Source organism: Colletotrichum chrysophilum (assembly GCF_026319265.1).
Source record: "Colletotrichum chrysophilum strain AFK26 chromosome Unknown scaffold_6, whole genome shotgun sequence".
NCBI classification, from domain to species: Eukaryota; Fungi; Ascomycota; class Sordariomycetes; order Glomerellales; family Glomerellaceae; genus Colletotrichum; species Colletotrichum chrysophilum.
Window position 1 is genome coordinate 43,863 of NW_026517293.1, and position 25,889 is coordinate 69,751.

Genomic DNA, 25,889 nt, shown 5'->3' on the forward strand with positions numbered 1-25,889 from the left:
TACACTTGGAACGAGCATGGGTCCTGACCTTCGGGTTACAAGCCTTGTGGATCATCGTCAACGGCACGACGGGCGGGATCGACGCGGCAAGCATGCTGCAGAATGGAATCTGATCTGGCTGCGGTGCCTAATTTGACGTATACTTAACAGTCAAGGATTGCATCCTACTTGACCTCAATGTCACGAAATGTTTTAGAAATATCCGAAAGGAAGAGTAGACGAAAAGATGCCGACGCTAATTAGCAAACAGCCAGCATATGCCAAACTATGTATGCATTTAGCATAAGGTAGCATCCGCCTCCGACTCGAAACGGCGTCGGTCCAAGCCGGCTCGCCCGACTCAGTCCCCACTCGAGTGAAGTCAAGCCCGCAAGCCTCCCGTCGTGAAACCGCCCATCCTCGGAGCAGCCGACATCATCCCCCTTTTCTGAGTCGGTGAAAGGAGGACTGAAATTTTGCTGCCCAACGTGCCCAAGTTATTGCACGCTAAAGGTCCAAACACGTGTTTGGAGAGAGATCGCTTGCCCTGTGCGGGTGCGAGGGCAAGCGTGTGTCTGAAGCGATGAACCATCTCACAGACGGTCCATGGATCCGTGAGATGAAGCCGTGCCGCAAGTCCACTTTCCCCAATATTGACAGTCGTGCCGAAAGCGATTCGAGAACAAGATTTCATTGCGACGATTAACTTCCACGAAGGGGATCGTTCCCGAAGAATAAGTTTTCAGGTTTCAACGAAAAAGGAGAAACTGCGCTTGTGCTGCAACTCAGCCCTGAGGATGTAACGACCGAGACCCGACCCGGCGCAGCGGTGCTCTGACTGCATTGCACGTTGACTGTCTCCATGAGTCGCGTGCGCCCATCTTCGATGTGACACACGTCTGTACACCTGAAGCCTGTCTAAGTCTTCTCCCGTCCATCTAGAACGCGGCCAAAGCTACGAAAGTGCATTTCGCTCAGGCATGGAACGGGTTTGGAATCATTCTTGACGCATCGGAGGCAGATGTCGGGAGCAAGTTAGCCATCAGCTAGTGTCATGGCGGTAACGCGACGGCGGAGCGTCTGATGGCTGCAGCTTGTCTTGCCAGCGTCACGAGCGGGCCGGCCGCCGGACACGTGTGCATTGCATCGTTACATACGTAGGAACGGGGAAATGGTCGTTGGAATGAGGATGCGAGATCAAGTGTCAGATGGATGGCGACGCTGCGAATCAGCCACCACCATCCTTCAAGGTGAGGTTGCAAGCCTGCAGGGTTTGATAGGAGCGGAATCTGACAGATCCTAAGCGCGGCGGCTAGCGGAAGGGGGGCGGCTGCGCGTGGCGCCCGTCAAGCGACGGTCAAGCGACAATCGAGCGACGGGCGTGTTTCTTAGTCTGGGTTATCCATACTTCAAGATCCTCGAAAGTCCCCGTAAAACCTGTTACACGCGGGCGCCCACAAGACAGACAGCGATCAAGCTATAAACTCCGAGACCTGCAAAGGCGGAGGCCTAGGGACCCGCGGGGCAGCCGTCATGGTCCATGACTGGCGCATCCCAGGGTGATGATGGTGCCAGGTGGCCTGGACCGGTAATGTGGTATGCGAGACGATTCCCTCGCGACTAAAAGAAGGGGGGGGGAAGGGGGCTTTGGATGACAGGAGAGTCATGCTGCGTGTCCTGTGTCACCACGACATCAGTCCCCGGTTGATCTCGGTTTGGGGAAGAAGGACATGCGTGTTGTGACGGGGCGGACGTTCATGGCTGTCTTCATCACCCAGTCTAGAGATCTTGATCACGGATTCACGGTTTGCGGTGGGATGTAACGGCCCAGCGGGCTGGACGGACACTCGGGAGAAGGCCAGCGTTTCTGTCCGAAATTCTGCCCGAATGTCCATCGTCGTTGCTGCAATTCTTTGATTCGGCCACTGTTTGAGCAGAGGCCGTAGCGTAGCTTTGCCTGCGTTGGAACCCGTCGTACTGGCCCAATCCTGGACCGGAACGTGGGAAAGCACACCCAGACGGGCGCGAGAGCGGGTTGAGGGTCTTGGGCTGGGTTCAAGGATGGAAGGCTGTCCAACACAGGTAAACAACACACACGACTGTCTGCTCCTGAAGGTCAGACCACTGCAAGCTGCAGCAACTTGGGTGTTGACGGCACGTTATGTAATTGGCGCAGGGCAGAACCTTGGCGGAAGTCGTGGCATGCCTGCATGGAGGAGGAAGCAGGCATGGGAGAGTCTCGCAGCATGGGAAATGCAGAATTGGGGTCATGGAACAATGGCAGGAACACGACGGAGGAATGGGAGCAACTGTTGCATTACAGCTTGGCCCGCAGGTTGCAGCCAGGAAAGATGGGCAAGCTCTGGGATGAATGGAGCTCGTCTGGTTGACGCACCACCCGTTGGGCTCAGCTCACGCCTTGTAGGTACGTACGTCTATGCCAGAGCTCCCGTCAGGCGAGGCCCCCAATTCAGCAAATCGTTCAGTTGAACTGCGAGTTGCTTGGTCTCTTCTGCGCTCTGTTCTGTTTGCTGCTGGGTTCGCAGTTTGTGCTCTGATGTCCGGACTTGACTCCGCACTAGCGTTTGACGCTAGACACCAATACAACCGAGCAAAGACGTTTCTGGGCTCGAGTCAAGAACATGGAAGCCCCGGGTTCGCCGGTCTCGTTTTCCCTCTCAGTGCTTCTGGCCAATTGCTGCGCGGCTGTATCTTGTTGCTTGCTGTTTGCGCCGGGGCTAGGCCAAAGCAGGATATCAGGGACGGCCCCTGTGTCGGGAGCTAATCGACGTTCCGCAACGGAGTCCGGTGCCGATCGTGGAGAGGCAAATGCCCCCGAAAGTTCACGTTCCGGCTGTGGCTGGATCCCGGGAAAACCATACGTTTAACATGTCGTCTCACAGAAGTTGAAAGGTCTTGGCCGCGTCCGTCGTCGCAGGGGATGGTAGACGGCGCCATCTTGTCAAAACTAGTAGCCCCCTTTTTCCCTCCTCCCCTTTCCTAGCCATCTCGCCCTCGCCCCCCTCCCACACATTGCACAAGAAACACAGACAAGTAAAGTCTGTAGCATTGCTGATGCTTATTGAGACGAAGCTCTGGGTTTATGCCGGCCAAAGTTTGCTGGCAAGGGGCAGAAACCATCCACCAAGAGCCAACACCACATGTTGACCTGTGCCAATCACGCGACGAGCAAGCAGTGCCGTCGCCCAGGAGGGGCGTTGAGGGGGGGCATCTGAGGACACCGCTGCTGATGCTGCTCGGGGCCCGAAAAGGAACACCCTATGGAATAATGGGCTCAGATACAACCTGGGCACGTTTTCGAAACCAGGGACCGGCCGGTCAGGCATCCGTCTGATGTCGCGATGCATTTCATGCTCCCCTCATGATTCGTGTTGCGACGGCGCGGGCGGACGTGCGCTTTGGATCTGCGCCCACTGCTCCCATGTTTCCAGTGAACACCTTTCCATATGAAGTAGTCGACGTCTCTCATCCCAGGGCCTTTGTGTTGGGAGCGAACGGTAAGGTGTGAGCTCTGGTTTTCTGCTGTCATACCCCAAGAGCCGAGCTGAGCTAGCTTTAATCATTTTTCTGTCGTCGTCGTTGCAGTCCGTCTAGCGCGCGCGTACAAGAGCTATTATTCTGTCATTTCATTTCTTGACAAGATACCCCCCCCATTTCAGTTCCCTTTTCATCGATACCCAGGTTACTGTTTAAGACAGGACCAACGACAAAGACGCCACAATGCCAGGAGACAATGATCCGGCCGCTTCGACGGCGCTGATATCGGACATCACCAGCGACAACGAGGGGGAGCAGGCGTACGAGGACGCCCCGACGAGACCCGGCACTTCACAATCGAAGGCTCCGTCAGAAGACAAGGCACCGAGTGTAAAGGCGCCGTCTCAAAAGGCACCCAGCAGGCAACCTTCCGGCGAGCAGAGCAGGGCAGCCGTACCGGCGGGGACGGGTTCGCAGCAGGGAAGCAGACGAGGATCCAACGAGGCAGCAGTACCAGGCGTCGCTGACGCCCCCAACACGGCCTCCGAAGCTGCCATTGCCCGGGATCGAGCCCCTGGAGATGAGAACCGTGAGGCATTCCGTGATTCTACCATCACGGCCGTCAGCGAGAGCACGGCACAGGTGCTGGGACGCGAAGGGCCGCCCAAGACAACGACTGACCCGGCGACCCCAGGAGTCCTGGCCGGCACCACGCCTGGCGGCGACAGAGGCCTTGATGATGACGACGACGATGACGAGCTTGAGCCGCTGACCAAGTACGTGGACTGGAAGGAGCACATCTCCATCTCCATCGGCCCCTTCATCATTCTCTTCTTCGATCTAGCTCTCCCAGTCTGCATTTACTACAGTTGGCTCCGTGCGCAGCGCAATCGTCGCCGCGACGCCTGTGCGCCCGCATACGAGGCCGGCGTCGAGTGCGGCCTCCCCGCCGTTGAGACAGTCGAGTCTCGCATCCTGGGTTTTGCCATTATCGCCTTCGGTTTCGGCGAGGTGTACATCCTCATCGTGCGCGTCTACCGCCTCATCGCAAAGTACGAAAAGTGCGCGCCGCTGCTGTCGAAGCACTGGTGGGAGCTGGACGCCACGACGTGGGTGTACGCGCTCGGCCTCATCGCCGCGCTGGTGCCCTTCGTCTGCTCGACCACCGTCTACGACCCCTTCGTCGTCGAGTGGCTGTACCTCTACTCACCGGGCTTCATGTTCATGATCCTCGACGCGATCGCGCTGATGACGCTGATCCCGATCAAGATGCCGATCCGCATCAACTCGGACCCGGCGGGCGAGCGGCTCAAGCCCATTGTGTACTACGCCGCCGAGGACTTCTTCGCCGTCGACGGCGCGCAGAACCGCGAGTTCCGCAAGCGCTACGTCGAGCGGTACAAGAAGTCGATGATGTTCCGCAAGATGATCCTCGAGCTGACGCTGTTCTGGATCGGCGGGTGCTCGTGCTACCTGGGCTATGTGGCCGCGATTATCTGGGACTTGGAGTTTGAGCGTGCGTTTGGCACGTCGTTGGGCGTCTTATTTGGCTGGATCATCGTCTGGGGTGTGACTGCGAGATTTTGGATTGAGTATGCGATCAAGAGAGAAAAGAAGTGGTGGAAAGAGAACAAGGCCGAGAGAGAAGCGGCAAAGATTCAATGAGCCTAGTGTATAATCACAGCGCCTCCGTATTTTGCCGGAGGACGCAAACCGAGACGGAATGCCGCGTCAGCAAGGAGCGGAAACGACCTCTCGTGTACTGTAACCTAGTGTTAATATCGGCATGGGCAAGATTTTGTACTTATGGCGGACCTGGTTGGGAACAACAAAGACGGGGGGCAAGAGGGCCTGGGTCGGACCCAGGAAAGATACCGAGAGGGAAGAATTCTGCGATTAATAAGTAAACCAATTTTCTCGTTGCTTCATAAGATTTGTCCAGCCGGCCAAGAAGATGGCAAATGTGGATGTGAACATCATTGTGAGGTTGACGAAAAACGCGTCTCACGATGGCTTCAACACGGTCGGCTTCCGTCAGACAGTCTGCACCTGGTGCAGCTGCCACGGTCTCGGCCTCTAGCGAGTGAGCGAGCCAGCAATTCCCCCAGGCGTTCAGACTGATGGGTGGCCGACCTTCCCGACAAGCCAAGACGAGCCAAGCAAAGGCATGGGCTTCACGTTCGCACAGCATAGACCGCAAGACGCGCTCTGAAAGAGAGTTTGGGGACACGGCGGCGTAATGGGTGGGAGGGTGCGATTGGTCTTGGGGCGGCAGCGCGAAGGAGTCACTGCAGATCCGGACTTGGTTTAGTCATTTGTTGGGGAAACGGTCCGGAAAACCTCAGATAAAAAGTCAAGACTCCGCCGAGGTTCATTGAGAGTCAGAATGGAGTAAGCCGCTCGTGTCACTTTCCGTGTTTGCCAAACAAATGCATTGCTGCGCAGTGAGCAAAGCTCGTTGCTGAGTTGTCTGCCCATGTCGGAAAAGACGCTGAACACATCATGTTTATGATCAAAGCTTCCCTTGTGGGGAGATGTTTCCGCGGTGGATAGCTCTCAGCGATTCCCGAGAGCGTTCAGTCTCACTCCAGATTCTCACTCAGTACCACCAAACTACTCATGAAAACGATTATTCTCTCATTTGATGATCTCGACTGAACATAAAACAAGAACTGTGCCGTCATAGAGAGCAATTGAAGTCTCAGGATCTTTTTAGATTACCCGCCGTTGCCACTCAATCGACGATACCAAGCCCAATCTCACTCAGCATCCCTCACTCACCCATCCCGGGCGGCTCTCCCCGATTCCCCAATCCATCCCAACTGCCTCCATCCCACTGTGAGACTCTGACATTTCATATCCGCGTTTAATATGGTTCAAAACCCTACACAAAACAGCCTCATCCCATCACACATTCTAGACACAAAACCACTCACTTTCAGCCCCGTAGCCCCCGGCAATTCACCCAACTCGCCGCAATCCTAATAACCCGCGAATCCCACCCGCCGAGTTCGGCCCCCCATCTCCGACTGTACCCGCGGCCCAGACCGTGTTCTCTCCCGCGTCCAATCGTCGTCTCTCTCCAGTCCCCTCTTTAGCCCAAGCGAGACATCTGCACGCTGCAGAAATTTGCCCAAATCCGCTCATTCCCAGACCCGTTTAGCGGATCAAGTGCGAGAAAAATGGTCCAGGATGGCGGTTGGAAATGGCTTTGGCAACCCCCCGGTCGTCAGGTTTTCTTCGCTACCTCTCCGCTGGGAACCAACGATCGTCGAAGCGGAAGCAGATGTGACGTGGGGTTGAATGTCAAGAAAAAGAGCCGCGAGTTAATTAAGACCGGCGGAAGAGTCCGTCAACCACATCGCCAAGATGGTTCGCTCATGAAATTTTTCATCTCAAGCTGCCACCAACACAACCACCGCCACCCCAGCCTGTCCTGAGGCGACTTTTGCCATACTACAATCCACGCAAAGGGATCCCTCGCCAATGACAAAGTGAGATACGGACTAGCCAGAGTTCAGCTCACTCATCCACCACATCAAATCCGTCTCGATTCCTCCAAAAGTAACGAGGTCGGCTACGTATCCTCCCTCCCCTTCGGATACAAGGTCCTCGCTGCGAGGTTTCGTCTCATCCCGCGATGGCCCCCGAAAAGCATGTCGCCACCACCGCCCGGACAGCAGCCGCCGCCGGGCCCCTAGACGCCGGAGCGGGCGCCGATGTCGAGGCTCCCGCGCCGACCGACGGCCACCCGCCCTGTGCCGGCGACGACGATGCCCTTGCGATGGTCGGCACACATGCTCAAGACTTTGACCCCGCCGTCGCCGCTCGCGCGGTGCGCAAGATTGACTGGTTCCTCATCCCCGCCATGATCTTCGGATGTTCGTACTCATTCCCATCACCCGTCTCATCTCAAACCAGCTCATCTAACATCTCAACAGATGGACTCGTGTACTACGACAAAGCCATTCTCGGCTCAGCAGTCCTCTTCGGCATGACCTCCGACCTCCACCTCTCCGTCCCAACCCCCCCCGGCGGCGTCGACACATCCCGCCTCTCATGGGCCACCTCCCTCTTCTACTTCGGCATGCTCGCCGGTCTCTACCCCATGACCTACGCCCTCCAGCGTTTGGACATCGGCCGCATCCTCGGCGCCGTCGTCATCTTCTGGTCCGGCATCTGCATGCTCACCGCCGCCGTGACCTCGCACCATGGCCTCTACGCCCAGCGCTTCTTCCTCGGCTTCGTCGAGTCCATCATCCCCACCGGCTTCATGTGCATCGTCTCCGGCTACTACACCCAGCAGGAGCAGTCCCTCCGCCAAAGCTGGTGGTTCTCCTCTACCGGCCTCTTCACCATCGTCGGCGGCGCCCTCAACTACGCCTTCGCCCAGATCCGCGCCGGCGACCTTCGCCCCTGGCAGTACATCTACCTCCTCGCCGGCTGCCTGACCTTCCTCTTCGGCGTCTTCTGCTTTGTCCTGCCCAACTCCCCCGTCTCAGCCTGGTTCCTCACCCGCGACGAGCGCTTCGCCGCTGTTGAGCGCCTGCGCTACGGCCAGACCGGCGTCCGCTGCACAAAGTTCAAGCCCGCCCAGCTCCGCGAGGCCCTCGCCGACGTGAAGGTCTACCTCGTCGCGCTGATGATGGCCTCCGCCTACACCATGAACGGCGCCGTCTCCGGCTTCGGCCCGCTCATCGTGTCCACCTTCGGCTGGACCTCCCTCGAGTCGATCCTGTTCCAGTTCCCCCTCGGCGGGCTGTGCTTCCTCGTCATCCTCGCGACGGGCTACCTCGGCACCCGCATCCCGAACGTCCGCATCCTCATGCTCGTGGTGTGCTGCCTCCCCGTCATCGCAGGCTGCGCGCTCATCTGGAAGTCCGCGTGGACGCGCCACGCCGCGGCGCCTGTGGTGGGCTACTCGCTGACGGGCTTCTTCGGCGGTGTGGTGAGCCTCATCATCACGCTCGGCATGTCTAATGTGGCCGGGCACACTAAGAAGAGCTTCATGGCCGCAACCATCTTCGTGGCGTACTGCGTGGGCAACATCGTCGGGCCACAGCTGGTCAAGTCGCAGAGCAAGGCGGCGCATTACCCCGAGCTCTGGCTGGGTCTGATTATTTGCTACGTCATCTGCATCCTGGCCTCGGGGGCGCTGTACTATGTTCTCTGGAGCGAGAACAAGAAGCGCGATGCATTGCCGGTTGATGAAGAGGAGAGGGCGAAGCTTGCGTTCCAGGATTTGACTGATAAGGAGAACCCGTACTTCCGCTATGTTTACTGAGGACCTGCGGCAAATATAGTCGCTGAGTTGACAGTCGTAATGATAGTTGTAATTGAATGAATCTTCCCTCCGTCACGTCTCGCAATCACTCAGTACGGCGTATTCAATCGCGCGAACGTCACTGAAATCGTACCAGCAGCATCAGTCAAAAGATGGTCCCCCCGATCGGTCGTAAATCGGGAGGGTTTATCATGGATTAAGCATCATGAACCCCAGTCACCCCTCAAAGGGGACGTCCATCTAAACTAGAAATACAACGAAGGCAAACCGTTCTTTTTCGCCGCGGTTGGTTCCAAAGAAAAAAACTCAACGAGGCCCCCTGTCCCGCTTCTTTTTTCCGTCGGCTCCGCCCTCGGTTCGTCGTAAAAGGGTGAGGTTCGATGATCCCTGTTCCCCGGCCGTTGAAAATGAGAAAATGAATTCGATCAAAAAGGTTGGCGAGAATCCAGAACCATGCTTAAGCTGCTGTGCAAGCGGGCTCTTATTTGCGCCGGTTTCCCCCAGTAATCTCCCAGAACGCCGTTCTCTATGCATGTGTCTTGCCGCGCCCAATGAAATAATGAAGACGAAAATAAGTTGTGCGCCGTAGAAGTCGTTTTTTCCGAAATTCGTTAAAAGTTCGTGTGTCCCGGGTGACCTGATACAGGCCGGAGAAAAAGAAAATCAAACAAAATCCCAGCTGCTCTTCAAAGTTGTGAAATAAAAACTCTCATGATCGTTGTCATCTCGGTGACCTGGGCGGATCGTTCGGCAGCTCCGCAGGCATACCCGGCTCGCCCAACCCGTCGTTCAACTCGACCGGCGACTGCGCCGACCCGGGTATCAGCGCCGGTGGTGGCGGCGGCGGCGGCGGCGGCTGCGGAGGCGCCATGTAGCCGTGCTGTACCCCTCCGGACGTCGTCGTGCTTCCCGGCGGCGGCGTCGGGTAGACGCCTTGGTAGTCGGACTTGGTGGCGGCCACGGGGCTCACCATCGGGAACTGCGGCGTGCCGAGGTCGGTGCCCGTCTGGCCCGTGTGCTGGGGGGCGATGGGCACTTGTTGCTGGTACATGGTGTAGTTCTGCTGTGGCCAGACGCCGCCTTCGGGGGGCGGTTGCTGCGGTTGCGGTTGTGGTTGGTGTTGAGGTGGTGGTGGCTGGGGCAGCCATTGCGGGTTGGGGAAGTACGCCGGCTGGAACCCGTGCGGCGGGACGGAATTCGGCGGCGAGGGGTTCGTTTGCGAGTGCGGCGATTGCGCGTATGGCTGGGCGTAGTAGGCGTATGTCTGCTGGTGTTGCGGGTGGTACTGGTTGTTGTTGTGTTGCCAGTGGATGTATGCGGGGATTGCGGATGTCATTTGTGGTGAGGCGACCATCTTGTCACCCTCGGCTTGGATCGTCTTCTGAGAGTCGGTTGTGCTGGGGGCCTTTTCGAGGTTGGCTTTGCGGTAAGCGTGGAGGGCGCGGCCTGGAGAGGTCAGTTGGGTGTTCTCAATGCCAAGGGAATGAGACCGAATCTCGCGACAGGTCTTTGAATGAGCGTGGGGCATGAACTCACCAAAGATTGCGATGGTGAGGATGAAAAGAACAAAGTTGACGGTCGATAGGGCAGTCCCGGCATATGTGGCGGCTACGAAGCCTTCGGCGAAAGGTTCAACATTCATCTTGTAGTACACTTCATACTTGGGGCCGAAAGTGACAATGAAGGCATCGAGAGAGTCGAGGTCGTCGGCGTGGCTGGCCAGTAGAGCCATAGTGATCATCCAAAACACGACGGTGAGCAGCTCAAGACCACTGTGATTCGTTAGAGATGGGCGCAGCGACCACGGATGAAGACAACTCACAGATGCACCCAGCAGTTGTACATCATAGGGATGAACATTACTGCGACGCCTAGCCATGCCAGGTAGGAGAAGGTCCAAGCAAAAGCAAACCACGAAAGCGCTGCCAACAGAATGTCAGTACACGAATTGATGATGAGCAGATGTGGGTGGTGTGACATACGGAAACCTTCAGTGCCGCTGAAGGACTGCAAGATACAAGACGCAATACGTTAGCCAAAAAGTTTAGGCTGTGCGCGCAGGAGCATTTGTCCAGGCGCAAGATAGTTTTGTTCATGTGCAAGAGCCATACCGTTATCCTGCGATAGTTTGTCGCTTTCTGCATGGTGGTCAGGCCGTACACGGTCACCACTAATGTCGCAATCGAAAGGACCTGCAATTCCACATAAAACCATCAACATGACGTTCCTCAAAACAAGCTCCAGCTCCCAAGATGCGTGCATTTCCGAGATCTTTTGCTGTGCAAATGTCGCGTGCTGCACATCGAGGCCGGGAGCGGAGCGGAACGGGTGGTGGTGGCGGTGTTTCCTTACGAGCTGTGCTATCCTGACGCCTGCAATCCACACCGGCATGGCCGGGATATGCGATCGGTTCCTCCCATCTTTGGGCCAGATGTTCTTGGTCAAAAAAGCCATCGACGAGGAGGTGAGGTGTTTAAACCCCTTGGGTTCGGGGGGAAGAGTCCTCGTCGTCTGGCCCGATCCCTGGCGAGACGCTATGTTGTCGGCCGTGTTGGGTGTTGTTTTGTTCGAACCAGAGGGGGGAGAGAGGGGGAAGCGCGGGACTCGAGGTTCGTTCGGCAGGTTCGGCGGCGGTTTACGGGGAGAGTTCGCGCAAGTAGAGCTGCGGTACAGCTGTTCGAGCGTCGACGTCGTCGTTCGCGATGTTCGACTCGAGAGGGATAGACGTTTTCTGCGTCTAGTCGCGATGCGGCGGAGGGTGCGGTATGGGATGATGTTTCGGGTGCGCGGTGGTCGTGTGTGCAGCCGGTAGTGGACTGGCGGTGGTGGTGTTGAATCGTTTCCTTTTCGCCAATCGACGTCACAAAGGGCGGAACGGAATAGCGGAGGCTAAGGGCTGAGCGCACTGAGCAGATGTTTTCCCCAATGCAACGCTTCGTTCGTTCGATGCTACGAATGTGGTGGTGATTGCTGGGAATAAGCTGGACAAGCTGGGCTGGGAGGAGCTTGAAAGAAAGTTGGCACCGGTCGCCTGGCGGGTTCGGTTTCGTCTGGTGGTGGACTGCTTTCAAGGTTGAGTTTCCCTTCCGTTGGTTGGGTTGGGTAGAACCGTTTAATTTTTTTGGGACGAGCACAGATTTGAGTCTAGCACGGTTCGGTTTGGGCGTGGTCGAGGTCGGGTGGTGGGAGAGGGCGGAGAGCGGAGAGCGTTCCTTGGGGCGAGGTATCGGAAGATACGGTTGGTATGATGGACATGGACAAGGGCCTGGCGGTGGTGGTGGTCATGGGCGGGATGGGGATGGGATGGGATGGGATAATGATGGATGGATGGATGAGAATTGGAATGGGACCTGGGTGGATGGAGGGACAGATGGAAGATTGAACGAATGGGAACGGAGAGAGAGACACAGACAAGCTTATCCCGATTCCATGCCGCAGTAGCAGCAGCAGCAGCAAACAAGGGCAGACAGACAGAGCATGCAAGAAACGATTATGATGGCTGGAGGCGTCTGTTACGCTGATATTGTTGGCTGAACGAATGAATACCTGGGCCGGCTGGGCTTGTTTGTGTATGTACAGGATCACCCGCCCGCCGCCAGCAAACCAGCAGCAGCAGCCGGCGGAGGGGCAGCAGACAGAGGCAAAGACAGAGAAACACAACAGAAGCAGAACCAGCAGGGACGGTGGATGGGGCAAAAGCAAAGAGCGAGGGGGGCAACCTGGCATTGGCAAAGGGCCTGGCGTCGGTGGTGACCGGGGTGGAGGGGGGAAGAGAAGGAAAGCTGGGTATCTTGGACCCAGAAACGGGTCACAATGTCCAATGACAACGGCCCATGGAGCTGGGCCCTCCAACCTTTTCCCAAAGATTGCGCCAAGAGCACCGCTGCCAAGCTTCAACGAGAGCCAAGAGACCAAGCAAGAAGAAGGATCCAAAGGTCAGAGGAGGAGGAAGAGGAGGCGGCATGCAATGCAGTGTCGAGAAGCAGACCAGACCAGACCAGACCAGACCAGACTCAGACTCAGACTCCAGACACACCAGCAGACCCAGCTAGTGTAGACTGTAGAGTGAAGTGAACCTGAACCTGTTCTGCTGCTTTCTCTAGCGTCCAGCGGCACGAGCAAAACAGAGAAACAGAGTCTCCCTCTCAGCCAGACGCCGTTGTTATTGGGCTACAGTGGCCAGACCTGCCCCGCAATACCAAGCGGAAGGCTGATTTAGGACGTCATGATTCGATGGAAGCTGTGGGAGGAGCGGAATGAGGTATCTCTCGCTGCTGGTTGTGCGACGGGGTACATGGCGGTGGAATCATGGAAGGTGGAAGGAAAATGATGCTAGACACAAACAGTATTAGCGGATGCACACCTTGGAGTCTGTGGACACTCGACTCTTCGGTACGTATTTCTCTCTCAATGTTCCTCCGTCAGTGAAGAAAGAGAATGCTTCAGTGTTGTATGAGAATCTCGCTGTTACAATTGACTCGTGAATATTGAAAAATTGAAGCGACCAAGACCCAAGAGCCGGCCTGAGTCTCCAGACAACTCCCAACAGACCCCCATCACCGCCCCAGACGTCGCTTCAGGTCTCTCGTCTGCCCTTGCTCTTTCACCAAAACCACTCACCACCAGGTCCTCTTCAATGAGATGCGTGGGGTGGGCAGGGCCAGCACGATAGTGCTTGTCTTCCTGGTTCCATCGTCCAGCCCCCAAGCCCTCGCCCTGCCCAATCACCGGCGTCAAACCGCAGCCGGTGTGCCCCAAGAGGGACATCGTCCACTTCCTCCGGCCATCGATCACCACGCCGCAGAGGGCCAGAGAACACAGACAGAGAGGTTGCATGGGGTTGGGATAACGATGGATCATGGATTCGATGGAGACCAACTGCTCGAAGAAATGGAGAACGCTCATGGGTTGTCGCGCTCCAGGCCGACCTGTCAGAGTTCCCGCGTACCGCTACGCTACACTGCACTGCCGCCGGCTCCAAGCTGTTCCTGGACGGTTCTGTGCATGCCGGGCGGTGGACCTCGAAAAATGCTTCGATTTTCTCCTCGGGGTTTTCTCAGAATGGGACGCAACTGTTCCATCGTTTCCGATACGGTGTTCCCGGGGGTTTTTTTTGTTTGCATGCTCTCAAAACTGTCCAAGACGGTGCCTCGTCAAAGGAAGATGCTCGCTTGATGAACCCGCGAGACTGATGTGCCGCCCGTAAATTGAGGCTCGTGCGACTCGCAATAAAACCGAGACAGTGTGGTGATCATCAACACACAAACATTGCAGTGCCGGGCCAGCTACATTTCACCGCTTGGCAATGTCACGATGCACACACACATGCACTCGGGGATAATCTCAGAGCAACACTCGCCAAGGCGGTGGGGGGAAGAGAGCGAGAGAAAGACCCAGATACACCTGAAAGTGTGTGTGCGTGTGGCGCCACAGAGGTTGGGGGTGGTGCCCATCATGAGCGGCTTCACCCAACGTTTAAGACATGCCTGCCAAGCGGAGTTGGCATTAATGCGATTGAGGGTCTGGTGGCGGCCTTGTTTCTTGCCGCAACCTATTATCATATCCGATCGAAATTTTGGCAATATTTTGTCCCGTTCTAAAGGAGCATATGTGCGAGGAGGCATTGTGATCCTAGAGCGATCAACCGGCTGATGATATTCGCCGACGCCTGCGCTATTGTCACCGACATATTGAGACGATCATTCATCCTTCACCTCGTCGACTCCATGTTCCATGTTATGTCCCATCAACCACAATCATCCCTCGTGCCTCGTCTGACGAACAAGCCGTAAGATCGGTCTTTTTTACCCGGCCGTCTATCGGAGTGCCCTCGCCCGTTCCGCGGGTGCAAGCTGCTCTTTTTCTCCTCTTCATTCTCGTTCCGTGTGTGCATCGGTGGACCCTATCAACCCACAAAACGGACGTTGTGCCGCCCCAGCCAGCCATGCCCATTCGCTGGGAGCCCGTCCCGGGACTGCAGTCCAGCTCGGTGACGGGAACCGTCTGACTTGAACTGAAGAGGCGAGAAATGGGTGAGCAGGAGGACTCGGGCGATGCGGATTGGGAGGTGAGGGACCCAGCCGGTCAGCCCAGAAAGAGCAGCCTGCCGCAGTAGTCGCATTTCCAGCAGTAGGCTGGTTGTCTGTTGACATGGAACGAGACGAGGTGCAGACGCAGGACACTGAAGCCGCAGGACGCAGATGCAGGACGCGGGTCGCAGTGTGCAACACAACCACTCACTCACCACTCATAGAACTAGCTCACCTCAACTCGAGCCAAGCATACAGCTCACACAAGTCACTCGTCCCAGTCCACACGCTGAGGCAGTGACTTCCGGTGACTCTACCGCCAAGCTTGACTGTCTGCCAAGAGCAATGGGAGAGCCACCGATGAAAAAGAAAAGCGGGGTGGTTATGTCCAAGAAGCGTACAAGATCTTCCCCATTCTCCGCCAGAGGCCTCCGCTTTACAAGGCGCTTGAAGTCACTCGTCCTCGGGCACTCCGTTCCCCCTCTCCAGTTCCCCCTCCCCAAAAGCCCCAAGGGCCAAGATACTGCTCGCTCTTCGGTCTCCCAACGCCTCTTTCCACGTTTTTCACGTCCAACGTCTTGGCGTCTTTGGTCCCTTGGCGTTTTTGGAGACTTTTTATTCTCGCAGTGTTGCTTGGGGCAGGCTGTGTCCCCTCCTGCGAGATCCCCATTCTCGTCCACCGTCTTGTCATTCCGTCTTGTCACCTCCTAAATCCCCTGGCCCTCCCCCTGACTCGGACCCCCGGATCCCCTTCCACGGGCCCGGAGGACGTTCAAATGAGGCCGGTCCTGTCAGCAGCTCACAGGCACGAAGTCGCGGCGTTTCTCATCACAGGGCCGCCTGCCGATCCAACGGCGCTGGGTCTATCCATCCATCGGGGATCCGGTCCTCCTTTGAACGGGCGCTGCTTCTGAACAGTGTGATGGACCGTTTTCTTTCGTCTAATTCCCGCGAGCCCGTGCCCCCCTCCATTCCGCCTCCATTCCAGCCTCCCACGCACTACAGGCAGCCAGCCACTGACCAAAAAATGTTCCCCCGTCTGTTCGGAGCCACGGCCCCTGTCAGAATGACGACAGAGTTCATTTCTGGCTCCGTCACGAAACTTCAGCGATGTATCCCGTAGAGCAGCAGGATCACAAAGAGGACACGTTAGACTTGAGACGAGTGACATGGGCAAGATCATCTTCTTCGTAATGAAGCAGTCAAGCGGGAAACGGGTCAGAAGTAGCCAAGTGTAACGGACGGGACACACCCAAACAGAGCCTACCGTCCTGTCCACCGCCAGATGTTTGCTGCAACCTCTCTTTGCAGCAGCGCAAAAACTAAATCACACTATCGCCCTGCGCGCCAAGACATGTCGCGACAGCTCAGAGCGCGGCGGCCGGACACTCGCTCCGGCAATTGATTTTTTTTTTCTCTCTCTCAATGATTCGGGGCGACCTGCCTACGGATAGGTTCCGAACCGTCAAATTCCACCAGAGAGAGATAAAGTCAAGGATTGGATTATGCATTGCTCAGGTGCCTTGTACGCCCAGCCACCGCTTCAACTCTAATCCGTATTGCTGAGCCTGCCGATGATCAAAATCCTACCAGGCGACAATTAAAATCCCCCCCTTGCACAGTCGATATTAATCACCGCAGATGGCCACCGCCGAGATCGCCCGGTTCACCTTTGTTAAGCTTAAGGAACTTGGAGGGACCAACTGAGACTAACCTATCTATTCAACCCGCCTCCAGCCTGATGAAAGTCGATAACGTATGGTGATATGGGATTTCTTGGCAATCTCGCGGACCGAAAGATGTGCGGTCAACTTACTCGTCTCTGGAGTTTTCGCTTTCGGGTCTTGCGACGTTCCACCCGCCCTAGTCTTACCACAACGGCAAACTAGAAAAGCTGTTGTCGCTTTTGCTCGCATACAGTATCACTGTCCCGAGGCGATGTTGGCTTGTGGCCACGGCTTGGTGGCATGATGTCCCGTCATGTCATCTCCTGCTGCCGCTGTTGATTTGCTGTGGCCGGTGCTTGGCATCAGACACGTGTGTCCAATGTGTGTGTGCCGAGAGTCGGCGAGTCTGCGCCTCGCACAGGCTTAGTCAACACCGTCGTGCTGCTGAGTGATACATCACCATCGTCATTGGGTTGGTGGCCTTATTATTCAGTAATTACAAGTTGGCTTGAATCAAGCTTCTTCCTTTTGTGGACATAATCTCGACGTCCGGTGGAAGTAATTCAGCCCAGCAGGGCAATTCGGGATGTGGGCAAATGGGATGGGGCGGTATGATGCCTTGCTTGCGCGCTTGGGGTTACCTGAGTTTTCGTGCCCCATCCGCTGCAGGTGAGTCCTTTTGGCCATATCACTAGTCAGTCAAGTCTGCATGTTCATGGATATGACATAACTATCTCTATGACTTCAAATTTAGCCTCCACTCATAGAGAAGAATGAGAGGTATCATCATTCCCAACAGGGTTATGTTCGCGGGGATTGACATAGTCCCAAATATGAAGAGACTTGACGGTTGAGCTGAGTCGTGTGGACCGGCAGTTGGGTGATCAACCTTAACAACATAGCTTCACTCAAAGCTCTTTCAAATCACTCCGTCATTCAGACACAAATAATATTTATCGAATGAGGTGTTTCTCCATACATGTCATAGCATAGAGAAGTAGCTGAAAAAATGGTTGAACGCCGGCCACCCGAACATGTATGCTCAGCTGTAATGACACCATTTCCCGTTTCCGCTGCTGTTTGCTTTCGTTTGGCCAGTCGTTGCTTATTACCGGTGGGGATTTCTTTTCTCGCTGATTTTTCGTCTACCCAAAGGCTTTGATATAGGTGCCTCCGACTTCAACAAGTCAATCACATAAACTACCAGTGGTATCGATCACCTTGCAGAGGCTTCAAATGAAGCCATATCAACTAGATATGATCTAGTGCCTCAACAACTGGCTACAGAGTGACGTGTTTGGCTACTAATGAACATATTTTACTCGCTGAAATAGGGCAAATAGGCTAGCTTCTATTTAAATCAATACATAATAACTGTACGATAGTTTTGCTAACTTTCTAAGGAATTATAAGTGAAATCAAACATTGATAGCTCTAAACATGCTTGATCGGTTATACCGAAGTTCTCAATTTAAATCAATCGACCGAGTTGTTGTGCTGTCCACCGGGCAGTTTTATGAATCTATAATTGTACGACAACCGGTGCCACCAAAGCCTCTCTATTCCTCCATTATACCTGCTGGATAATATCTAACCAAACTCGTCTACCCTATGTGGCGTTGCTGAGCCTATTCCGTATGTGTAAATATTGTGTTTTTCTGGTATGAAGTTAGTCATCCTGCTGTGGCATGACCTTGCCTAGCTACAATGCCCAAATCTCCGGCAAGCTCTCAATCGACTTATTTTCTGATAAGACTCAACGCTCTCCGACATGAATTCCCACTCCATCTGGACCACCTTTCATCTTGTTACTGTTTGAGATGGGCGTAGGAGCTAATTTTTATTCCGTGGTGACTACCGCCGGAAATGGCAACTTGAGGCAGCCACATACCGGTTGCGAAAATATTCCAAGAAGGCCACTCCGAGCCTTCCAAGCCCAGCTGAAAGCTGTCTCAGAAAAAGTCTAGACCTCGCAATTCGGCCGGGATCTCCGGTTGATATTCACAAGCAGCGTTGGGAAGACATCTTCTCCGAAACGTTATTGCATGGAACGAATGGAAACGCTTATTAGGTAGGTATGCTAACATCAACGCTAATGCCTAATGCAGAGAGTCATAAACCGTAATCACAAAAGAAAAGTGCCATTTTCTTCGGCTAAGCCTGATCCATCATCAGCTCCCTAAGATACACGCAGCTTTTGCTCGAAAAAGTCCCTCCCATCACCAGTCAGTCATCCGCAAGTAGCTGGAATCAACCGGAGTAGGTCAAGATGGTGCTGGCCAAGAGATTCTTGATGTTGTCCAAGACGGTCTTGGCGTCAGCCTGGGAGCCCGAGTCGATGTACTTGAGAAGCCCAGTGCTGAAGCCGTCGTATTCGCTGCTGAGAACATTGAGGTATGGTAGGACGGCGAATTTCGAGGCCAAAGTGTTGAGGAGACCTTCCGATTTGGCTTGTCCAAGATAATCAAGAGCCGTTTTGGCGTGGGGGTATACATCGTCCTTGAGCTTGTTGATAATGGTCGAAGAATCTGAGGCGGAGAATACAGTGTCAAGCTCCTGTACGTCCAACATGGCCTGACGGTTGGCGGACTGAATCGAGATGGTGTGGGAGATGACAGAGGAGACGTCGGAGATTGCTTTGATGATGCCACCGGAGGAGCTTTGAAGAACGTCGGTGAGATTTGTGATGGCTTTGTCCAGATTGGTCAAGTCTGCACTGATGGTGTCGACGGTTGGAGTGATTTGGGGCATAGAGCTCCATCCATCGGGTTTGAAGTCCGTCAGTATCCGAGGAATGACGGCCGCTGAAGCTGTGGAGAGCACAGCAAAAGAGGTAATGACGTTGAACAAATGCATCTTGTCTGAGAAGTAGATACAAAGAGATAGCGGTGGTGTTGTTGGTATCTGGAGAAACGGTTTCGGGAAGATCTGAAGCTGAGCGTTGAAGATCTGTCTAACCGGCTGTTAACTGGAGTTGATCGAATGTGTGATTCTCTCTCTCTGCGAAGGAGGGACAGAAGGACCGTATTTATCATCGTATGCAGGCGCCGATCAACCCCAAGCCGGCCAGCTTTTCGTCCCGATGACCCCTAATCGTCCGCGGACCTCGAGCAACAAGCCTTTCCGAGACATCGCTTGCCCTCTGCGGTGTTTCACTCAATCACATCTAGCTCATCCAGGCTCCTGCCAATCCGCGAGGGTCCGACGTGAGCCACAGGGCTAGAACGGCCATCAGCCTACGTGGGACGTAAGGTTAATCGCTCGGCCTTACGGGCGCTACGCAAGAGGCGGGCTTGATCCGCAGTCGACAGCCCCGAATCCGGGAGCTACGGTTTGGCTGCATCCGGCCGGTAGTCAAAGGCGGTGCTTATTTTGCGGGAGATGAAGTGACAGGCGCTAGGACTGATTTGCAAGAGCAGCTGATTACGAAGAGATGGTCTAGAGCTCTGCGAGGAAAGGGACTCGTTGATCGGAGGGTCAAGATGATGAAGACTTTTTGCATCGGGCTAAGTGGACGTTGAATTGCGTCGGGGAAGGACTGTCTGTTTGCGGTCCGAACTGTTACGGGAAGCCTGCTCGGGTATCGCGATCACCGACCACACGGTGATAAAAACTAGTGTATTGTGGAATTCAAGCGACGTCAGACTAAAGCTTTTGCGTCACTCTTCTTGTACAATTTTGCCCGTCATCTTGAATCATGCTCGGGCCGGAAGTGATCCAGATCACGGGCCGACTGACTACATGGGGAGAGTTGAGGAATGTTGCTTCACGGACCGGCAACAATGCTATGGGTGTCTTGGATTCTTGTTGTCATTCTTTTTGAGGAGTAAAGACATCTTTCTTATATACACAATGCTATTGCTCTCCGTCTTCCAGTCTCGCATTCTCAATTCGGCGAACGATAGGGGCCTGGCCAGTATTTTCCTTTTCAAAGGGGTAGACGCCCTACCAGGCACGGAATTTGCACCTCTGATTCTAGGTTCATACGGGAGCTTCCGGCAGGCTTGTTACCTGCGTGAGTCATCATCTCTGTCTGCGGTTGCGTTGCCCGGGTGCTCCCGTCTTTCTAATCGCTATCAGATTCGACGATCGCGTCCACCTTCTGGCCTGACGACCGGCCGTCCCTCTTTCACCGACGGCATCGGGTCGATTCATTTCGAGAGGTTCGCATCTAGATTCACGATGATTGAGTGAGACAGCTTGATTCAGAAGCATTCCCGAACCTGTCCAGGGACTGATCGGAACGATTCGAGATCAGTGATACTTCCAATGCAAGCCAGAATAATTTGTAGACCGATTTTGTCGGCCAGTCCTTTCGAGATCCCAAAGAAGAGTAGGAAAGGAATGCGCCATTTAGTCCCATTCCTGCAGCCTGAAATTATTATCCTCAAGCACTTCTGCTCCTTGAGCATTGCTGCAGTCGTAGTAGGAAATGAAGTTCGGGATATGGCTTTAAGCCGTAAATGGAATGGCATATACCGAAGAGTATGGTTGATTAGCCGTCCATTCTACGCACTTTCAAGATAAGCTTGAAAAGGCAATACAAAAAAGCTACGGCAAGTCCGACCTCCACGCGTACTCGATGTGCACCGCCTTCACCAACGTGTAGTCTACTAGTCCGTGGTGTGTGGGATGGCGTCGTGGCGTCCGGCCGTAGCTTCTCTATGGACCGGGCCAGAACGTCCATTAGTAAAATCAGATTAAGTGTAAACGTCCAGGAACGATCGTGATGTTAGTGCCTGGATACCTCCAAAATTGTTGTTTGCTGCCTTCGTTAGTAACTGGATAGTGGTGAGAATGGCATGACACTATCGCTCTCGCACTTGGCAGAGACCATAGTGTTGAATCGAGGCATCTTTGTTTACCTAGGTTGTCTGAAAACGATTCCCATCGTAGCATGCGGTCACGTAACCTACGAGCATCAAGCCTCCAAGAGGGTTTGAGCAGAAACTTCGTCTTCCATAGTAACACGAGCAAGGCTGAGCTTTTTGATTAAAGCAACGATGTTAACGAGGATGGCGGTGTGGGAACTCAACAAAAGTTTTGCTCAGGGAGAAACATGATCAATTGAATCCCGTATGAGGTATTAGAGATGTTCATGTAAATTCATATCTTCAGCAAGCTGCTGTAAATAGTGCACTTCATGTCTTTGGCCTCTCAATCCCGTCAGGAGGCTCTGCTAGGAGTATGGCGACCGGGGTTGCTCCCCACCTCTTTCGCTCAAATGCTTCTCAGCTTTTACAATCATGAATGCAATACTTGGGAGACTGCTTTTTCATACCGATTGCTGTTTGGCAGTGATTCTGGTGTTTGGCTGAACGTTTCACGCTGCGGGACTCTCGGACTGCCGGCCATCACGGCTTTGCCGACACACACGTGGTTGCACCCGTGGGGTGCCCCTCTTATCTCGCATTTCTGCGATGCCTCGGGGACTGCATCAGGCAAACGCTTCGCCCTTGGCTGCAGTCAGATCTGCAGGCATGCTGTGTCCGCGAAATGTTGATTGGCCCTCTTGCACAACAACATGGGTATGATCACGCTACAGAAAGGCCCTGCAACTGTTGAACACCGGGCCAACAGCCCATGTCGCTCCGCCGTCAAGCTCCACCAACACCAACAGGTGTGCCTGCTTGTCGCTTTCCCTACCCCTCTTTCTTCAACGGCGTTCGTGGCAACTTTTGTTTTCTCTGAACCTCTCACTTCCCAGTTGTCTTTTTGGAAGAGCGACTGTTCACTCGTGCGACTCAAGCTTTGAAGCTATTTAATTGTGTCGATTATCGTACAAGATGTCGCAGCAACCCGAAGAAGTCCCCGAGATCCAGGCCGTAAGTTCGCCGCCATCACCGTGCTTGCTACAGATTGGCAGTCTCAGATTCGCTGACGCGAGGTGCCGAATCATAGGATCCTCAGGTCATTGCTGACCTTGAGTCCGAAGCGGGCTCACTCGACGATGACGGGAGGAACAGGCGAGTCAACTCGAAGCTCGAAATCGGAAGCGAGTTTGGAACTAATTGGTATCCACATAGCCTTCGAGAGTCTACGGCCTCTCTGAGCTCCAGTGTACGCGAGTTTCGTACTATCAAGGGCAGAACCTATCAGACATCCAACACCATTGACTACTGGTGAGTAGGACTTCTACCTCTTGCGAGACTGCTTCTGCAGCCGCAAGATTTTTGAGAGGTTGTGCATTGTGCTGACCATTTATGCTAGGGCGCCGAATGATGATAAGCAGCTGGAGACCTTCGACGTAGTGTATGCTAAATTTGTCACGGCCTGGATTGCTTTGCGCGGCTAATGGTTGGATAGGCATCACTTCACCTTGATGCTCATGGATGACAGACTCTTCTATGCTCCAGTTCCGGTGGAGAAAGGCGACCTGGTCAGTGAAATCGAAAGTGCGGATCGAACCGACGGTTGACTTGATTTCCTAGAAAGTTCTCGACGTAGGCACCGGATCGGGTCTTTGGGCCCTGTAAGTCAATGACTCCAATTCCGTACATCATCAAGGACCTATCTAACGCGCGCAGTGATCTTGCGGACGAATTCCCGGCCATTGAGGTCATTGGGACGGACATTTCAGCCGTGCAGCCCAGCTGGGTTCCGCCGAACTGCATCTTCCAGATTGACGACGCCCAGCTTGATTGGACCTTCAAGAGGGACCACTTCGATGCGATCCACGCTCGCAATTTGTACGGCGGCATCGACAACTGGCAGCGTTTCTATGAACAAGCATTCACCCACTTGAAGCCTGGCGGCTGGTTCGAGAGCATGGAGTTTGACATCTTGGCTGGCTCTGAGAACCCCGAAATCGAGAATGACCCGAACCATATTTTCAAGAAGTGGGCAGGTCTCTTTTGGGATGCGGGTGACATCATAGGCCGCAGCTTCCGCCAGGCTCAGTACAAAGGCCCGAACGAAGAGATCATGATGGTAAAATGTATGAAGGAAGCTGGCTTTGTTGACATTGTGCATAAGAAGTGGAAGGTGCCCATTGGAGGCTGGGCCAAGGACCCATTTTTGAAGCAGGTTGGGCACTACGCTGGCCTCTTCATGGACCAGTCACTTGATGGATGGGCGCTCCAGCCGATTGGCGAGATCCTGGGATGGACCTACGAGGAGATTATGGTCCTCGTTGCGGAGATGCGTATAGCTCTGAGGAGCTCGAAGTCGCTGCCGTACTTCAATTAGTAAGTGCAGTCTTGGGACGTGAAACATGGTTGCGATTGAGGCTGACCAAACAACACAGCCACATGGTGTACGGCCGCAAGCCGGAGAATTCGTGGGTCCCTCCCCCTGCTTCTGACCCGGCACCGGTCCCGACACAAGCCGCAGCTGCGGCATCTCCAGCACCGGCCTCGGCTCAAGCTGAGGCTGCGGCATCTCCGGCACCGGCTCCGACTCAGGGCGAGCTTGCGGCATCTCCAGCACCAGCAGCCACATCCCCTGGAAACACGTCGGCCGAGGCTACGTCCCATACGCCCTAAGGAAGAAGTACGCGTCAAAAGCTATTGGGGCTTGATACGTAATAGATTAGGAAATCCAGTTTTCTTTCAGCCTAATTCCGATGCTCTTTGCCTTGGTTTGCACTGTGCCGTGCCTGTATCAATGTTCAACCCGTCGAAGAGCGTTGTTTACACATGAATTCACAATGACCTCTAAGTTGATACATTTTCAACGTGTAATTCACGTAAATCGAAGTCCAGGCGCCCTAACGGAAACAAGCTATTTCCCGTCCCGAATAGACGAAAGTCCTGCTCGTCTGACCAGCCTGCGTGGTGCTTCGTGTTTTTCTTCTTTCTTGCTTTTTGTGTTATTGAAATGGGACATAGGATTGAAAACTTGCCAGAACAAGGACACCCTGGATGCTTAAGAGGCCACATGGGGAATCGATAAGAAACAGTCTTGTCTCGCATTATGGAAGAGATCTATCGGCTGCTATTCTAGCTGGTTGGTTCATTTCACAGCAGAAATCATTAAGCATCGCGACTCATACCGATCCGAAAGCCTCACACATTAAGGTATGCGCGCCCTCCTGCAAAGGCGGTCATGATGACAGCTCTTGCTTTAAGAGTTTGGCCAACGTTCTGAACAAAACAAGATATACTTTGAAGAAATACGATCGAACGCTTTTATCCGGAATTCCCGCAAGGTGTCGAGCCACAAGATTCACTCCATGATGATTGCTCCTGGGTTTGCTTATTCCGACAATTCCGCCGCCAAAGTCATGGTTCCGCCAACAGCTACTGACCAATCACAAGTGCCAATTGAAGCGGATCTGACACTGCGGTATGTCTCCTATTCTCCGCAGGACTCAAGCCGCTGACATCCGTCTTCCCCGCATCATCCTCCCGAGTACATGCATTCCCGCCGCAAAGGCGCCCCATTCGGCATGGAAAGGCTAGTCGCGGGCTTTCCGCTGTGTACTCGTAAGGGCGTCACCAGGCAACATGCCATCCGTCGTTTGAGCATGTCTTAGCCAGGAGCAGCTCACATAAGACGAGGCCAGGCACCTCCTGGGCCGCACCCGGGTAGCATCATCCGTCACCAGAATCACATCATCAACAACTGCCCACACCCCTTGACCTCCAAGATGGCCGACCAGCACGATTACATCCTCTACTCCTACTTCCGCTCCTCCTGCTCCGCGCGCCTGCGCATCGCCCTCAACGCCAAAGCCATCCCCTACAAAACCGTCCCGACCAACCTCCTCAAGGACGAGCACCTCTCCGCCGCCCACCGCGCGCTGAACCCCTCCGGCACCGTGCCGCTGCTGGTCAACCGCGCTGACGCGGACTTCAAAGTCACACAGTCCGTCGCGGCGCTCGAGTATCTCGAGGAGACGCACCCGGACGCGACGCCGCTGCTGCCGCAAGATGCCAAGCGCCGCGCCGCGGTGCGGAGTTTGGTGAACATCGTCTGCTGCGACATCCAGCCGGTGACCAACATGCGCATCATGCGCCGTGTGAGGGCGCTAGGGGGCAATGCGGAGCAGTGGAATCGCGAGCTGATGGCGGACGGGCTGGCGGCGTATGAGGCTGTTGCGAAGCAGTGGGCGGGCAAGTGTTCTGTGGGGGACGAGATGACGATGGCGGATGTGTGTTTGCTCCCTGCAGTGTGGAATGCGGAGAGGTTTGGGGTGGATTTGAGCGTGTACCCGACGATTGGGAGGGTGGTGGAGGGGTTGAAGGAGCATCCGGCAGTGGTGAAGGCACATTATTTTAATCAGCCTGATACCCCTGATGAGTTGAGGATCAAATAGATATCACACGCTTCACATGTCGTGAGAGGAAGTACATAGCAATACCGGAAATTAAACATTCCCACCCAAGCCTGAGATCCCAGTATGATTCGCCCCTATTCAAGCGTCTTTGAACTCGCAATTTCATGATATTTCATCTCAATCAATTCTATTCAATTACTTTTCATACCAAC

The 25,889-nt window shown here is 54.6% G+C and overlaps 6 protein-coding genes across 6 annotated transcripts; 4 read left to right on the forward strand and 2 right to left on the reverse strand.

Annotated features, from left to right (window-relative positions):
- Positions 1-3,720: 3,720 nt before the first annotated feature.
- Positions 3,721-5,142, forward strand: COL26b_001332 (uncharacterized protein; the record flags this gene model as incomplete). The annotated part of the gene is made up of 1 exon (XM_053174285.1): positions 3,721-5,142. One exon carries the CDS (start codon positions 3,721-3,723, stop codon positions 5,140-5,142), a length of 1,422 nt encoding a protein of 473 aa, XP_053041595.1.
- A 1,975-nt stretch (positions 5,143-7,117) lies between these two features.
- Positions 7,118-8,761, forward strand: COL26b_001333 (uncharacterized protein; the record flags this gene model as incomplete). Its single annotated transcript, XM_053174286.1, has 2 exons — positions 7,118-7,358; positions 7,419-8,761. 2 exons carry the CDS (start codon positions 7,118-7,120, stop codon positions 8,759-8,761), a joined length of 1,584 nt encoding a protein of 527 aa, XP_053041596.1.
- A 721-nt stretch (positions 8,762-9,482) lies between these two features.
- COL26b_001334 (uncharacterized protein) lies at positions 9,483-10,621 on the reverse strand (the record flags this gene model as incomplete). Its single annotated transcript, XM_053174287.1, has 2 exons — positions 9,483-10,533; positions 10,584-10,621. 2 exons carry the CDS (start codon positions 10,619-10,621, stop codon positions 9,483-9,485), a joined length of 1,089 nt encoding a protein of 362 aa, XP_053041597.1.
- An 8,086-nt stretch (positions 10,622-18,707) lies between these two features.
- On the reverse strand, positions 18,708-19,313 carry COL26b_001335 (uncharacterized protein; the record flags this gene model as incomplete). The annotated part of the gene is made up of 1 exon (XM_053174288.1): positions 18,708-19,313. One exon carries the CDS (start codon positions 19,311-19,313, stop codon positions 18,708-18,710), a length of 606 nt encoding a protein of 201 aa, XP_053041598.1.
- A 2,930-nt stretch (positions 19,314-22,243) lies between these two features.
- On the forward strand, positions 22,244-23,941 carry COL26b_001336 (uncharacterized protein; the record flags this gene model as incomplete). Its single annotated transcript, XM_053174289.1, has 6 exons — positions 22,244-22,282; positions 22,359-22,579; positions 22,764-22,836; positions 22,889-22,929; positions 22,985-23,644; positions 23,704-23,941. The coding sequence occupies 6 exons, from the start codon at positions 22,244-22,246 to the stop codon at positions 23,939-23,941; spliced, it is 1,272 nt and encodes a 423-aa protein (XP_053041599.1).
- Positions 23,942-25,047: 1,106 nt separating this feature from the next.
- On the forward strand, positions 25,048-25,716 carry COL26b_001337 (uncharacterized protein; the record flags this gene model as incomplete). The annotated part of the gene is made up of 1 exon (XM_053174290.1): positions 25,048-25,716. The coding sequence occupies one exon, from the start codon at positions 25,048-25,050 to the stop codon at positions 25,714-25,716; it is 669 nt and encodes a 222-aa protein (XP_053041600.1).
- Positions 25,717-25,889: the final 173 nt, after the last annotated feature.